The 14,819-nt window shown below is 64.5% G+C and overlaps 2 protein-coding genes across 7 annotated transcripts in view; one reads left to right on the top strand and one right to left on the bottom strand.

Moving 5' to 3' along the window:
• Positions 1 to 2,466, top strand: part of LOC140909773 (phosphofurin acidic cluster sorting protein 2) — a 113,681-nt gene extending 111,215 nt beyond the window's left edge. For all 5 annotated transcript variants that reach the window (XM_073339866.2, XM_073339863.2, XM_073339862.2 and 2 more), the window contains 2 exons: positions 76 to 189; positions 1,123 to 2,466. In XM_073339866.2, the coding sequence (XP_073195967.1) occupies positions 76 to 189; positions 1,123 to 1,238 (230 nt within the window). In that variant the 3' untranslated portion in view covers positions 1,239 to 2,466. The remainder of the gene's footprint in view (positions 1 to 75; positions 190 to 1,122) is intronic.
• A 638-nt stretch (positions 2,467 to 3,104) lies between these two features.
• The window catches only part of CUL7 (cullin 7), a 37,381-nt gene continuing 25,666 nt past the window's right edge, over positions 3,105 to 14,819 (bottom strand). For both annotated transcript variants that reach the window (XM_073339860.2, XM_073339861.2), the window contains 15 exons: positions 14,624 to 14,795; positions 13,826 to 13,931; positions 12,094 to 12,189; positions 10,603 to 10,778; positions 10,199 to 10,332; positions 9,931 to 10,116; positions 9,036 to 9,151; positions 8,027 to 8,209; positions 7,401 to 7,558; positions 6,865 to 7,078; positions 6,399 to 6,570; positions 5,731 to 5,879; positions 4,209 to 4,326; positions 3,550 to 3,746; positions 3,105 to 3,470 (listed from right to left, as the gene is read on the bottom strand). In XM_073339860.2, coding sequence (XP_073195961.2) covers positions 3,186 to 3,470; positions 3,550 to 3,746; positions 4,209 to 4,326; positions 5,731 to 5,879; positions 6,399 to 6,570; positions 6,865 to 7,078; positions 7,401 to 7,558; positions 8,027 to 8,209; positions 9,036 to 9,151; positions 9,931 to 10,116; positions 10,199 to 10,332; positions 10,603 to 10,778; positions 12,094 to 12,189; positions 13,826 to 13,931; positions 14,624 to 14,795 — 2,462 coding nt within the window. In that variant the 3' untranslated portion in view covers positions 3,105 to 3,185. The remainder of the gene's footprint in view (positions 3,471 to 3,549; positions 3,747 to 4,208; positions 4,327 to 5,730; positions 5,880 to 6,398; positions 6,571 to 6,864; positions 7,079 to 7,400; positions 7,559 to 8,026; positions 8,210 to 9,035; positions 9,152 to 9,930; positions 10,117 to 10,198; positions 10,333 to 10,602; positions 10,779 to 12,093; positions 12,190 to 13,825; positions 13,932 to 14,623; positions 14,796 to 14,819) is intronic.

The raw sequence follows: 14,819 nt of genomic DNA, 5'->3' as shown, positions 1-14,819 counted from the left end.
CTGGCGGGGGCAGAGAATCCCTGCCTTGCTCCCCTGGCAGGGCTGGGTCGAAGAGTCTTTGCTTTCTTCTCCCAGTGATGTTCCTGAGTAAGAAACCCAAAGAGAAGGACCTGGAGCCCAAAAGCCAAGTCATCGAAGGGATTACGCGCCTGATCTGTACAGCTAAGCACCAGAACACCATGCTCCGAGGTGAGGGCAGCCCAGCACCCTAAATCCCTAGTGCCCAGCTTCTCTGGCACCATGTCAGAGCCCCCCAGGCCAACAGCTCTGCCCCACTGCTCGGACACCGGCAGGCTGCAGCATGCGCTGGGCCACAGGGCTGGCTGAGCTCTGCCCGAGTCTCTCTCTCTCCCCCTGGCCTAGCTGTGCACTCTGAGCCCTGCCTGGCCCTTGCTGAGCCGCGGCGGTGCTCTGAGCACAGTTAACAGAACTCTGGGCACCATTAGGAAAGGGCTAAAGCCTACGACAGGAAATACCCTCTTGCCTCTATAAATCCATGGTACGCCCCCATCTTGGATACTGCGTGCTGTAACAGATTCAGAAAAGGGCAACAAAAATGTTTAGGGGGATGGAATGGCTGCCGTATGAGGAGAGATTAATTAGACAGACTTTTCAGCTTGGAAAAGAGACGACTAAGGGGGGGATAGGATAGAGGTCTATAAAATCATGACTGGTGTGGAGAAAGTGAATGAGGAAGTGTTGTTTACTCCTTCTCATAACACAAGAACTAGAGGCCCCCAAATGAAATTAATAGGCAGCAGGTTTAAAACAAACAAAAATATTTTTTTTCATATAATGCACAGTCAACCTGTGGAACTCCTTGCCAGGGGATGTTGTGAAGGCCAAGACTATAACAGGGCTCAAAAAAGAACGAGATAAGTTCATGGGGGATGGGTCCACCAATGACTATTAGCCAGGATGGGCAGGGATGGTGTCCCTAGCCTCTGTTTGCCAGAAGTTGGGAATGGGCAATAGGGGAGGATCACTTGATGATTCCCTGTTCTGTTCATTCCCTCTGGGGCACCTGGCCACTGTTGGCAGACAGGATACTGGGCTCGATGGACCATTGCTCTGACCCAGTGTGGCCGCTCTTACGTTCTGCACTCTGCTCTCTCCTCTCAGTGTCCATTGATGGCGTGGAGTGGAACGATGTGAAGTTCTTCCAGCTAGCAGCGCAGTGGCCAACACATGTCAAGCATCTCCCCGTGGGCATCTTTGGCTACTCGAAGAGCGTGTGAGCCAGCCGGGCAGCCCGGACTCTGAGTGTGGCAGGAGGAGGCGATGTCCAGGGCCTGTCGCTTCTGCTGAGCACTGGGGGAGGTTCCTGCTGCCCAGCTCCAGGTGCTGTGCCCTGGCCGTTCCCACTCTCTCTCCCCCCATGGGCCTTCTAACATGCACCTAGAACTGGTGCAGCAGGGGGATCCCCATGGTGCCCAAGCCAGCCTCCCACCAGCCAGGGCCAGAGGTCCCACCCTGAGGAAGGGAGGGGGACTGGGAGCAACTGGAGGGAGTCTTACTGGTGCTGTGCCTGTGGGGGCAGAACAGGCTGCTCTGGCTCCTGCCCGGAGGCCAGCTCAGCCAGTCACACCCTGTGGCAAGAGCCTAACTCCGTTGCCCCCTTTCGGAAGCACCAGGGCCCCACTGGCAGCTCCAGGGAGTGAGGGGTCTCTGCCCCACCCTGCCGTTTCGGTTAGGGGCTGTCACCCTTTGCTCAAGGGCCCAGTGAGCCTGGGCTCAGGGCCCTGCAGCACCCCAGAGGCCATGGGGCTGAGCCTGGGCCCAGCTCTTCCCCCCTGCCCCACCCCACCCCCCCATGCTAGGGAACACTGGACCAGCTGAGGCTCACCTAGAGCTGCATCGAGGAAGCCATGAATGTGGCAGGTGGGGGCCTCCTCCACCATCAGCAGTGGGGCCCCAGCCCTAGGAAGAGCAAGGGGGGAGCTGTGCCTGCTGCAGGAACTCAAGGCAGGTGTGCTTGGCAGTGCCCATGCCACCCTGTGCTCCCCAGTGAGGTCCCAGGCACTGGCCTAAGGGGAGCAGAAAGCTGGGCTGGCCCAGCTGTGCCCTCAGTGCCAGGAGTCAGTACCCAGCCAGTCTGAGCTGCAGCCCATTACTACATCAGCCCCCCTGCCCAGAAATGCTAGGGGCAGGCCCACCTGCTGCTCCTGAGAAATGGGGCTCAGGAGGAGGCTGGGCTGCAGATGGGGGGACCCTGGGCACGGCTGTGTCTTTCCATTTACTGCTGGCATGGGGTTCACAGTAGCATGGTAGCTCTGGCACTTGGGCTGATGTCACACTCCTGCCCTCTGCCTGGAAGGCTCCAAGCCCAGCCCCTCGGAGCCCTGGGCGGCCACGGAGCCGAGGAAGCGTTACCCTGTTTTTTTACAAGATTCTATTTTTTTTAAACTTACTGTATGGTTGCTTTTCTGGATTAATTTTAATAAATTAATGCTGGTACCACTGTGACTGGGGTGCAAGGTGCGTGCAGCTGGGCCCTGGGCGGGAAGGTGGTGCAGAGCCCCTCAGCCAGGGCCAATGCTGCTGCCTCCCAGCCAGCTGCGTTGTGGTGGGCACTGGGGGCCTACAAACCATGCATGGCTATGGCTGCTGCAGATGCCAGGCACTGCCCAGTGCACAACCCCCAGGAGACAGCGTGCCAGCCAGTGCGGGCCCAGAATGCCCAGCCCAGCTCCAGGGACCTGCCTTCAACGCTGACCCCCCCCGGGCACATGGAGCCAGGGCACAAGGGGGAATCAGGAGCTGCCAATGGAGCCGGACCTCAGGGAGGGGGACTGCTCCGTTCTGCCCTGGCCCAGCTTTAGGATCTTCAGCCAGCTGCCTGAACCCTAGTGCGGGGTGGTGGCACCAGCTGCACCAAGGCAAGGGAGGGAGTCCCTCTAGCTGTGCCTAAGCTCTGCTGTTCCCTGGTAGGGCCCAGGACTGTGGGCACAGATCAGCACAGCTGTTTTATTTAAATTAAAACCCCCAAGCCCTTGGGAATCGTGTCTCATGCTCCAGGGGCCGTGGCTGGGCCCAGGCCTGGCTGCTCTCCTCGCTCAAGCTCTGGGCACGCCTAGGCCCCCAGCACCGGGCAGCCAATGCCCTGCCTGTGACTGATGGCTCTGGCACTCCCCTGGTGCAGTGTTCGTGCCCACCTGGCCTGCTTACACAGCCCTGCTCCGCTTCTACCTGAAGGTAGAGAAGGTCTGTCTCTTCTCGGTGCAGGCTGCGTTGGGCATAGTCTTGATCTCCACAGTCTGGAAGGTGACTTGGGGCGGGCGCTGCGGGGGCGGGGAGGGCATGGGCTCCGGGGAGACGTACGCCAGCAGCTGGGGGTTCTCCTCCTGGCGCCGCAGGTAGCCCTGGCTCAGCAGGTGCAGGATGCAGGACAGCACGTCCGTGCTGCTGCAGCAAAAGCTGAGGAACTGCAGGGCGGGGCCAGACTCCCATTTCTGACAGGCGTCGATCACCTGGGGGGGAGAGGGCAGAGTTACCCCGACGCTGCCCGGGCACGGAGCCCCGCGGCCGCTCCCCTGCCAGGACCTGTACCCTGAACACCAGGTTATCGATGTGCAGCTCCTTCTCCCCTTTCAGGATCTGGATGATGAGGCAGCAGATGATGTTCCTCTTCCTCTCCAGGGTGCTTCCCTCGTCATCCTCCACGTTCAGGTACGTCTGCTGTGGGAGCAGCCACAGGTGCTGGCCCGCCGCCCGCGCCAGGGCCGCCTCGTTCAGCCGCAGGACGCCTGGGACCGACACAGCCGCGCTCAGCCACGCCCAGGGAGCAGCTCCTCCAGCCCCTCCCATATCCCCCCCAGCCCTGCTTGGGGACCAGCCCCAGCCCCTTCCATCTACCCCCCTTGACCTGCTTGGGGACCAGTCCCAGCCCCTCCCATGTACCCAACCCCCGGCCCTTCTTGGGGACCACCCCCAAACCCCCCACCCCACACACAGACACCAGCCCAGTTCTCTCCTCCCCCCAGCCAGCCCTGCTTGGGGACTGGCTACTCCAGATGCAAACCCCCTTCCGGCTCACAGACAAACCCCTGCTCCCTGGCATCTGCTCTGGGACCAGCCCTACCCGGCCAACCCTCCATACCCCCCAACCAGGCCCAGCGTAGGGGCTCCATCCCCATCTGTGGTCCCCTTGTTCAGGAACCACCCAGGGCCAGGGCTCAACTGCCCCTCCCCAGTCTCCCCATACGCACCCCCCTGCGGCAGGCTCCGGGTCAGGATCCCGGCCTCTCCCATCAGAGATTTCAGCGCGTGGCTCAGCAGGACAGGAGACAGCCCTGTGGCCTGGGCCAGGGTCTCCACAGCAACTTCCTGCGGAGCAAAGGAGACAAGAAGTGAATACGCAGGGGCAGGGCCATGATGATGGGGCGACAGCTCTGGGGGCCAGGACAGGGCAAGTGGGCCAGGTGGCTGGGGGCCACGGCCCAGGGGCTGGGGCAATGGGGCAAGGTCGCTGGGGACCGTGAGGGAGGGGCCGGAGTGAGTGTACTGGGGCGAGGTCCCTGGGGTCCATGTTGATAGGGGAAGGTGCCGGGGCTGTGGCAATGGGGGGGAGGTATCAGAGGCTGTGGTGATAGGGGTTTTGGGGGGGGGGGAGCACCAGCTAAGGGGCTGTGGTACCACATTGGGGGACTGAGGGGCAAAGGGGAGAGAGAACAACACTGATTCCTCTGGCACAAGCCACCCGGGAACACAGCAGCTGCTTTGCAGCGGTTTCTGGGTCACAGGAGGGCAGGGACTGGGCTGTGGAGAAAGGAGTCCAGGGGCTCGGGGGTCACTGCCGGGGGGGGGGGAGGACAGAGGGAAGGGGGGTGTGACGAAGTGGGACTGTTCTTAATGTTTCCTCTGAATAGTGTGGGGGTGCCTCATTTCCCCTATGAAGTTCTTAAGTATCTAGGTGGTACGATAAGGGTGTATGATCACTGCAGAGCCCTAGAGGGCAGGTGTGGGCAGGAGTCTGGACACAGAGAATGGCCGACACCCTGTTTCCTGGCAAATGATGGCCTGGGCCCTTCCCCCTGCAAGGTGAGAGCTGAAGGACTGGAGAACAAAGGAATCCAGTGACCTCCTGGCCCGGGAAAGGAACAAAGCCCAGAGGAGGAGGGGCTGGAGGGAGTTTCAGTTGGGGGCTGGCTGGGACATGGAGTGAAGGGCAGATGTGGTTGTCTGGCTCACTGGCCCCCAGAATGGACCCAGCTGAGGGGTCCTGTTCTCTGCACCTGCAAGCTCTGTTTTAGACCATGTTCCTGTCGTCTAATAAACCTCTGGTTTACTGGCTGGCTGAGAGTCATGTCTGACTGCGAAGTTGGGGTGCAGGACCCTTGGGCTTCCCCAGGAGCCCCGCCTGAGCAGACTTGCTGGGGGAAGCACACGGAAGGGCAGAGGATGCTGAATGCTCCGAGGTCAGACCCAGGAAGGTGGAAGCTGTGCGAGCTGCGTGTCCTGAAGACAGGCTGCTCCCAGAAAGGCGACTGCCCCAGAGTCCTGACTGGCTTCATGGGGAGCAGCTCCAGAGCATCGCCCAGGGACTCCGTGACAGGGGGTATCTGTGCAGGGGGGAGGACAGGGGGTCTCTGCCCCATATGGATGAGCTGGGGGGAAGTTCTCCCTGTGTTGCGAGGACAGGAGGGGTCTGCAGCCAGGTTGGGGGTTCCCACCCCCAGCGGGGAGCTGGGGGCAGCTCCAGGACGCCGGGGGAGGAGAGGGGGGTCCCACCTGGGCGCTGTTGAAGCCCAGCAGAATGTACATCTGCAGGGTGGAGACGTGCAGGGTGGTGCTGCCCGCGAACTGGAGCTCCGCGTGGCCCAGCCACGTCCACTGCAGCCGCCGCGGCTTCGTGTGCTCCAGGCCAAACCGGCTCTGACCTGCAAGAGACACGGCCAGTCCCAGCAGAGCCACCAGAGGGCCAGGCCCCCAGGGTCCTCAGCCAGCCAGGGCTGTGCCCCCCTAGCCACATGCCCCTAGGCAGGGCTGCAGCTTACCCCACTGATTGCCAGCCTGCCCAATTCCAGCCACACACATCCAGGTGGGGCTGGAGCTCACCCCTCGGCTCGCCGGCCTGGCCCCCTTCCCAGCTGCACACCCCCAGGTGGGGCTGGAGCTCACCCCACTGCTCGCCAGCCTGGCCCAGCACTAGCAGCTGCCCCAGGAGTCACGGCCACGGCCAGGGGTTTCACTGCTGCGTCTGACACCCCCCCCCCCAACCTCCAGCCCAGTGCAGTGACTCTAGAGCCCTGCCCCCCATCCCCTGCAAAGTGACCTGAACGGCCCCCCGGTGCTCCCTCTCCTGTCACACACCGCTCTCCACCACCACCATGGGGCACAGGGACAGCCCCCAAGCCCCTGCTCGGCCTAGTCGGCCCCACCCCAGCACCCAGACTCACTGTTGGTGTAGAAGTCGGCAAACCGCGCCAAGTAGCCCCCAAGGGGCCGCGGGAAACATCTGCTGGGATCCTCCAGGTAGCAGAGCGGGGAGACGGTCCAGCAGCGCGGGGACAGGGCCAGCACCTTCACCTCCGGCTCCTCCTCCAGCGTGGCCGGCTCCTCCGCCATCGCCTGGGGACAGGAGCAGGGGTGTCAGGGATCAGGCTCCCGCCAGGGGCTCGGCTGCAGCACCCCCTGGGAACGGAGGGGGCACCGTGCAGACCCCACACCACCCTGCTTGGGGGCCCACCGCATTCCCCGGCCCCTTGGGAACAGAGAGGGCACTGGGCAGACCCTGCCCCGCCAGGGCGTTTCACTGCTTCCCCCCACCCCCCTGGGAAGGGAGGGGGCCCCGGGCAGACCCCGCCCCCCTGGGAAGGGAGGGGGCCCCGGGCAGACCCCGCCCCGCCCCGCCCGGGGGCTCACCGCGTCCTCCTGGCCCGCGTCCAGCTCCAGCAGGCGCTTGTCAAGCTGCTGCAGCTGGAAGAGGTGGAATTGCTGCTGCAGCTCCTCCGACTCACTCAGACTCTTCAGCATCTGCTGGGGGAAGCGATTGGGGAAGCAGAGCCCGATCTGCTCCACGACGGCCCGTTCCAGCCACACGTTCCCCTGGGCCAGGAGCCGGTCGCCCAGGTAATACCTGCAACGGCCGCCGGCGTCAGGGCGGGGCCCAGAGCCCGACTGCCTCCCCACAAACCCACCCCGGCCCCTAGGCCTGGAGCCACCCCTAATTCCCGTCCCGGAACCCCCCCGGGACCCTCCCTGCCTTTGCTATGGCCTGGAGCAGGGCTCTGGGGCTGCTGATCGGAGTCTGGCGGGACTTTGGGGAGCCCACGGCCCAAGCCGAGCCAGAGCCCCCATAACAAGCCAGGCACCAGCACTCACAGACGTGGCAGGCCCAAGACAGAGCCCAGGCCGGGGGTGGGGCCCAGCGCCCCACTCCCTCGGCTGGGGCCGCTCACCGGTAGAAGTGCTCGAAGGTGTTGGCGAGCTCCAGGCCGGAGAGGAAGAGGATGGGCTCCAGGCTCTGCTGTAGCCGGTGCAGCGACTCCACGTTGGCTGTGTCCCTCTGGCTCTCCTGGATCCGCTGGTCGATGTAGCGAGCAAACTGCTCACTCACCTGCAGGGGAGAGCGCCAGCTGCCAGGGGCCTTCTCGGGGTGGCTCCCCACGGCAGGGAGTCCCCATGGAGGCTCAGGGGACGCTCCCATGGAGAGGGGTGATGGGGGGGCTCCAGAGGAGGGAACAGTCCTGCAGAGGGGGAGGGGCCACTCCCTAGGAGCTGGGTCATTCCCAGGGGTCACCCCACCCGTGGAGACAGGGAGGCAGAATGGGGGAGGTGGGGCCGTGGGAGCTGCATGTCTGGGCCGTGGGCAAGGGGGCGCGAGGGGCTCGCTCCCTCTCAGGGCCCAGGGCTGTTGGAGCAGGAGCGGACTAGATGGCCTGAATACAGCAGGGGTAACCGGCAGAGACCCCCACGCACCTGGGCCCCCTCACACCTGGCACCAGGCCGACCAGCCTGGCAGCTCTGCTGGGCCCCAGGCTCGTGCCCCAGGGCCAGGCCAGCCCCACGGCAGCCCCCCACTCACGTGCATGGCCGTCAGGAAGGAGAGCTGCAGCAGGCCCCCGGAGAAGCCCTGCCGCAGGGCCAGCGTGAAGGCCGTCTGCTGCCCGAACAGCTCCTCCATGGCACGGCGCAGGCCCAGGTAGAGACGGCAGTACCGCTCCACGAAGTCCGGCCCCTGCCACGACGACTCCAGGAACCGCTTCACCTGTGCGGGGCAGGCAGCCCACGGTTACAGGTCGGCGGGGAGGGCCCTGAGGGAGCCTTGGGGGGAGTACAGGCCGGAACGGGCGTGGGGAGGGACCCAAGGGGGTCCAGGCAGGACTGAGCGCCGGGAGGGGACAGGCTGGGGTGTCCGTGGGGGGCAGAATGGGTGTGCGGGGGGGGGGGGGGATGGGACATGACAGACACAGGGGGTAGAGGGTAGGCCGGGCATGGGGGCAGCCCCGAGGGTGGGGAGGGGCCCAGGGGGACAGGACGGGCCAGGCATGGGGAGGGCCCTTCGCATCTAGTGTCCCAAGGGCTTCATGGGCCTGGGGCAGGAGCCGCAGAGACAGAGGTGGACGGGGCCCTGCTCCCCCCACACAGGGTGGGGTGGGGGACGGGCAGCAGATACACACAGCCCAATGCTCCCCTCACCCCTGCTGCTGCACCAGCCCCCTCCCCCGTCGCCCCCCCACACCTGCTGCTGCACCAGCCCCCTCCCCCGTCGCCCCCCCACCTGCTGCTGCACCAGCCCCCTCCCCCCACACCGGCTGCTGCACCAGCCCCCTCCCCCGTCGCCCCCCCCGCACACCTGCTGCTGCACCAGCCCCCTCCCCCCACACCGGCTGCTGCACCAGCCCCCCTCCCCCGTCGCCCCCCCCACCTGCTGCTGCACCAGCCCCCCTCCCCCGTCGCCCCCCCCACCTGCTGCTGCACCAGCCCCCTCCCCCGTCGCCCCCCCACACCTGCTGCTGCACCAGCCCCCCTCCCCCGTCGCCCCCCCACACCTGCTGCTGCACCAGCCCCCCTCCCCCGTCGCCCCCCCACACCTGCTGCTGCACCACGCCCCTCCAGCACTGCGTAATCCCCGTAAGGCTGCTGGGCTTCTTCCCCGACACCTTGGCGGCCCCGGAGCTCGTCTCCTTGTTCTTCCCGTTCTTCCCATCTGCCAAGGGGGAGCCGACGTGAGGGCAACGCCCGGGGGGCAGGGCGGGGGCAGCACCAGCACGAGCAGCCTCCCCCACCCCAAAGCTGCCTGTGGGGCGTGGGCTGGGCCCGACCCTCCCAGCGCTCCCCCGGAGAGGGCACCTCGCTGGCAGTTGGCAGGGGTGGCTGGGAGCCCCCTGCCCACATGGGCCCGGCTCAGCCCCACATGGTCACTGAGTGTGTGTGTGCGTGGGGGCTGCGGGGGCCAAGCCTGGAGCTCAGGGCGCGTAGCAGCCTGCCAGCCCCGGGCACCCTGGTGCGCAGACCCCAGGGCAGCAGAGTAGCCACCCCCGGCCAGGATCCTGCCCCTTACAACAGGGCTGGCCCCTGCCGGCTCTGCCTGTGGGCACCAGACCCACGGATCTGAGGGCTGGGCTAGGCCCCCACATCTCTGCCTCCTACACCCAGCCGGCTCTGCTGAGCCAGCCGCCCAGGGCCTTGAGGACCAACCTCTGCCGCGCCAGGCCCAGGGGCTGCCCGCCAGCCCCACAGAGCCCTCTCCCACGTCACCCCGCCTGCGGGCACCAGGCATACACAGGGTCGCGCCGAGCTGCAGCACCAGTGCCCGGCCCTGGCAGCAGGACGTGTCAAAGGCAGCCCGGAGAGTCCTTACCCGGAGGGACCCCTCTCCCCACTCAGCCTCGGGCAGCACCCCAGGGCCTCCTCCCCTAGCCCCACCCTGGGACCCGGCCCACTCCCTGCCCGGCCCCAAAGCCCCGCCGAGGGAGGAGCCCTTACTGGCTTTGACCGGGGCTCTCAGCTCCTCGGGCTCCGGGCTGCCGGGGTCCACGTGCACCAGCAGGTGGCTCAGGCGCCGCACGCGGGAATTGAAGATGGTGGCGCGGCTCTTGGCGCGTCGGGCCGTCTCCAGGTTCTCCAGGTACTCGCTCAGGAGCCAGGCCAGGGGGCTGACGCCGCTGGGATCTGCAAGGCCGGAGGGGGAGGCTGAGCCAGTCGGGCTGGGCAGGCTGGGGGCAGCGGGGAACCGGGCAGGGGGAAACGGTACCTGGGCTGGTGATGCTCTGCACCAAGGGATTGATTAGGGCCTCCCAGCAGGTCCTGCCCAGAGCCTGGGCCGCCTCGTCATCGGGAAGGAAGCGATCGGCGAACACCTGCTCGTGCCGCAGGGCGCAGTTCAGCCTGCAACAGCAGAGACACCCGCACCAGTCACTGGCGGGGCCCTGGGGCCTTGCCAGCGCAGGGCGGGCAGATCCTGGGTACAGACACACAGGGCAGGGCACTGCCAAGGGCCATGGCCAGCGCTGGAGGGAGAAGAGGGGTACAGCCCCAGGTACAGCCACACTCAGGGCAGGGCACTGCCCATGGGGGACCCCGGGCACAGACACACGGGGCAGGGCACTGCCCGGGGCTCTGGTCAGCGCTGTGGGGCACCCTGGGCACAGGCCTCACCTGTTGAAGAGCTGCAGCAGCTGCATGCGCTCGTCCGCGATCTCCTGGCACCACGTGTGCGCCTGGGTAGTGTAGAACAGGTAGGTCCGCCGGCACAGCTGCTCCTTGAAGATGGGCCAGAAGGTGGGCTTGGGCCCCAGGATCTCGATGCCACGCACCCGCGTGTCAATACCACCCTGCAGAGGGCACAAACCTCCCTGGTTAGACATGGGCCCGCCGGGCCCGGAGCTGACCGAGCGACTCCCACGGGGTGCCCCTGGGCCAGGCCTCTCGCGGCCCGTAGAGCCCCTGCAGGGGGTGAGGGAGGCCAGGGACCGGCTCGGCTGCACACAGGGACGGGGCTGTGATGTTGCACACCAGGTGCTTTATGGAAATATGCTTGTCAGTGTGACTATGATGTAACTGGGATATGCTTTATGCAAAAGGTCTCTTGTAAGGTATCATAACAAAGATTATAACCTACTGACTATGTTCCTCCTACTTGTATGCACGTATCATTCATGTATCTGAAGCTAGAAATATGAAGTATAACTCTGAGGTCCTATTATAATTATGCAAAGTTGTGGGCCATTAATGGTGGTTTAGAATCGTGATGGCTCCCACTGACTAGGACAATTGGTTGTAAATGGTTTATTTACCTGCAAACCTTCCCGCGTACCTGTGGGCCAGCCCATGGGGAATGGAGACTCGGGGTCTTACAGTGACATGTGACCATGTCACATGATACTGGAATCCATCTTAAATCTGTTGCTTTTCCATTTAGAAGGAGGGGTGGGGAACCAGAGAGACAAAAGATTCCCGCCTTGTGCCAAAGCTAGAAAGGGGGTGGAGCAGGACAAAAGGGGCTGTCAGTCACGAAAAAAACCCTAGTTATCACCTAAGATGTCTGCTGGAATTAACAAGGACTGTACCGGGGAAAGGACTGGGCCCAGACAAGGAAGGAGTCTAGTCTGTGAAATAAGCTTATCGGAACACCTCTGAGGATGAGATATTACCTGTAATCAGTTTCTTAATGTATTAGGCTTAATGTATTAGTACTTAAATCCTACTTTTTATACTTAATAAAATCACTTTTGTTTACTAATAAACCCAGAGTAAGTGATTAATACCTGGGGGAGCAAACAGCCGTACATATCTCTCTATCAGTGATGCAAAGAGCGGACAATTTATGAGATTACCCTGTATAAGCTTTATACAGAGTAAAACGGATTCATTCGGGGTTTCGATCCCATTGGGAGCTGGACATCTGAGTGCTGGAGACAGGAGTACCTGATGCGTGGTTTTCAGTTAAAGCCTGAAGCTTTGGAGGAGTGGTCCAGACCCTGGGTCTGTGGTGCAGCAGGCTAGTGTGTCTGGCTCAACAAGGCAGGGTTCTGGAGTCCCAAGCTGGCAGGGAAAAGGGGCTCAAAGGTAATTTCAGCACATCAGGGGACAGTCCCAAGGGGGTCTCTGTGACCGAACTCATCACAGGGGGCCCGCCAGTACACCCACCTGCTGGCAGCGCTTGATCTTGATTTGGATGATGGGCCAGAAGCGGGTCAGGTTCTCCAGGAGGATCACTCTGCTGGCCGAGGGCATGACAGTCACCTGGGGAGACAGGGAGAGCCGCATTCCTCAGACACGGAAATGGCGAGGCTGTGAGAGATCCCAGCCTGCCCCGCAGGAGAGTTGTCCAGGCCCAGCCCCCAGGGCCACGTGAGGCAAAGCCGTGGGGTTAGTGGCGTGCAGGAACATGGGCCCCAAAAGGGATGGGGCGAGGAGATGACCAGCAGCTGGGACGTAAGTGGCGGCTTCCCAGCGGGGGTTGGACTGGCCAGCAAAGCCTCTGCCACTCCATCAGGCAGCCCCAGGGCCCCGCCCAGCCACACCTGGGCAGATCAGAGAAACCATGGCTCTGCTGGAGCAGCGAGACACGCCAGCCCTCTCCACCACTTCCTGCTGCCCCCTCCCGGCACGGCCACTGGGAGACCAGCCCCTGGGAGCTCCACCGTGCTCAGGAGCTGCCGTCAACCCGCCGGGAGCAGCCGCAGAGACCACAGCCAACGGGGATCGAGGGGTGTCGCCGGGCACGGGAACTGGCTGACAGCCACCGACCAGCGGCCCAGCAAGCCCTGCGGGCACCCGGCACCTAGTGCCAGAGGCGCCCGAGAGAGACGCAGATCTCCCGCTGCGCCCCTTGGGCTCCCAGCCCGAGTGGTGCTACTGAGCCAGCGTCACGCCCCACTCCCAGCGCCCAGATCAGGCTCATCCACCGGTTTGGAGCTGGGGGTGGTGGGGGGGTGTCCCAATTTCCAGCTTTTCTCTGCAGCGGGGCGGGGGGGAGCCTCGCTTGGGAAGCGACAGGCAGGATTCTCAAGGAATCGCCGGCCCCCAGGAGCCACGGCTTGAAGGAACAGACCAGCCGTGCCGAGAGCTGGCATCAGCACCGTCACTGCCAGCACAGGCCCAGCGCCCCACGCAGCCGGCTGGCGCTGGCACGGTGTACATGCTGCTCCCACTGGGAACGCGCAGGGCTGCCTCTCTGCCCCGCCCACCCCACTGACCTCGTGGGACTCAGTGCTGCCCCAGGGGCCAGAAGGCGGCTCCCCAGCTCCTCTCGGTCCCTCTTCTGCTCTACAGCCCCCGGGCAGCGGAGACCCTGGTACACCCTAAGCTAGGCAGACTGCCCGGCCCAGACAGCGCCGCTGGGTTCTGGGGAGAGGTTTCCCAGGGCAGCGCACTCGGGTCTGGGGAAGCAGAGGGCGGGAGGGTCTAGCAGCAGAAACGGGAGCAGCTAGGACACGGCAGGCTGTGCCAGGCCTGCCTGGGGCGGATGAGGAGCAGGACAGGAGGGGAAGCCGGGACTTGGTCACTGGGGTGTCTTGATCCTCCCACTGGAGCAGCTGATCCTGGCCAGCACTGGAGACGGACCCTAAGCTCAGGGCCCTGCCCTGCTCCTCCCCTCCTAGGGGAGCGCTGGTGACGTGCCCGCCAGGATAGGGCCTACAGGCCTGGGGCTGGCGACTCCCTGCGCCTCGGGTGCTGGCTGCCTCCCAATTCCGCGGCAGTCGTCCCCCCGCAGCCTGGGCCAGGCTGCCCCAGCTCCACTGAACAGCAGAGATGGGCGCTGGCAGGTGCGAAGCTCTCAGCCTGCACCCGCCCTGCTAGGGAGCCCCCAAGCCACAGGACCCCCACTCCCTGCAGCTCCCCCTTTTCTGTCCAGGGCGGCCTGGGCCACACTCACTGTATTGAGCTCGGTGCTGATGCTGGCCGGGTTCTCTCCTCCCATGACCACGATCCGGGCTGGCATGTAGCTGGAATCCTCGCTGGCCACCACCACGCTCATCTGCCTGCAGCCAGGGAGAGCCACAGCGTCGGCACTGGCCCATTTCTGGGGTTGTGCTCCAGCCTGAGCCTAGGGTGCCCATCCCGAGGGGCATGTCCGCCAGCAGGCTCAGAGCCTCACATGGCCACCGGTCCTAACGGGAGCCCCTGAGCCCCCAGGCCCAGCTCCTGGGGGCTGTACCTGGCGCTTCATGGCTCTGGGCCCACAGCGCCTCCAGACATTCCAGCAGGGAGCATGGCGCCCGGGGACACAGACAAGTCCCTGCATGGCTGGCTACTGGAAAGGGAACCCACCCCAGCCTGAGCCAGGGAACCGGCATGTGCAGTCCCCCTGTGCTGCCTCGGGCACCCAGCTACCCCTCGCCAAATTGTTACCTGCCCTGTCCACCTGATCCCACCCCCATCCCCGGGACACCCCGGGCAGCCAGCCACCCCCCTACCCACCTGATCCCACCCCCATCCCCGGGACACCGGGCAGCCAGCCACCCCCCTACCCACCTGATCCCACCCCCATCCCCAGGAACACCCCTTTGCCACCCCGGGCACCTTGCCACTCCTCGCCAAATCGTTACCCAGGTCCAACCCCCTCCCATAGCTACCTGATCCCTCCCCCACCACTGGGACACGCTCTTTGCCACCCGGCACACAGAGCCACACCCCCGCCCCGGGGGGCCAGTACCCACAGCCCCCGCCCCACCTGACCACCACGCCGCGGTGCATGTAGATATTGATGTAGTGCGAGCCGGTGCTGCCGTTGGACTCCCAGTAGGTCTTGGGGTTCCTGTCCGTCAGCTTGTTGGCTCGGTGGGGGTTAGAGGAAACCTCCAGCTTCTCCCAGCACTTGTCCTCCTTCACTTCCACGCTGGAGCCTGCAGGGAGAGGGGACAGAGCTG

Source organism: Lepidochelys kempii, chromosome 3, assembly GCF_965140285.1.
Source record: "Lepidochelys kempii isolate rLepKem1 chromosome 3, rLepKem1.hap1, whole genome shotgun sequence".
Taxonomy (NCBI): Eukaryota; Metazoa; Chordata; order Testudines; family Cheloniidae; genus Lepidochelys; species Lepidochelys kempii.
This window is presented reverse-complemented; position numbering and strand designations above follow the sequence as displayed.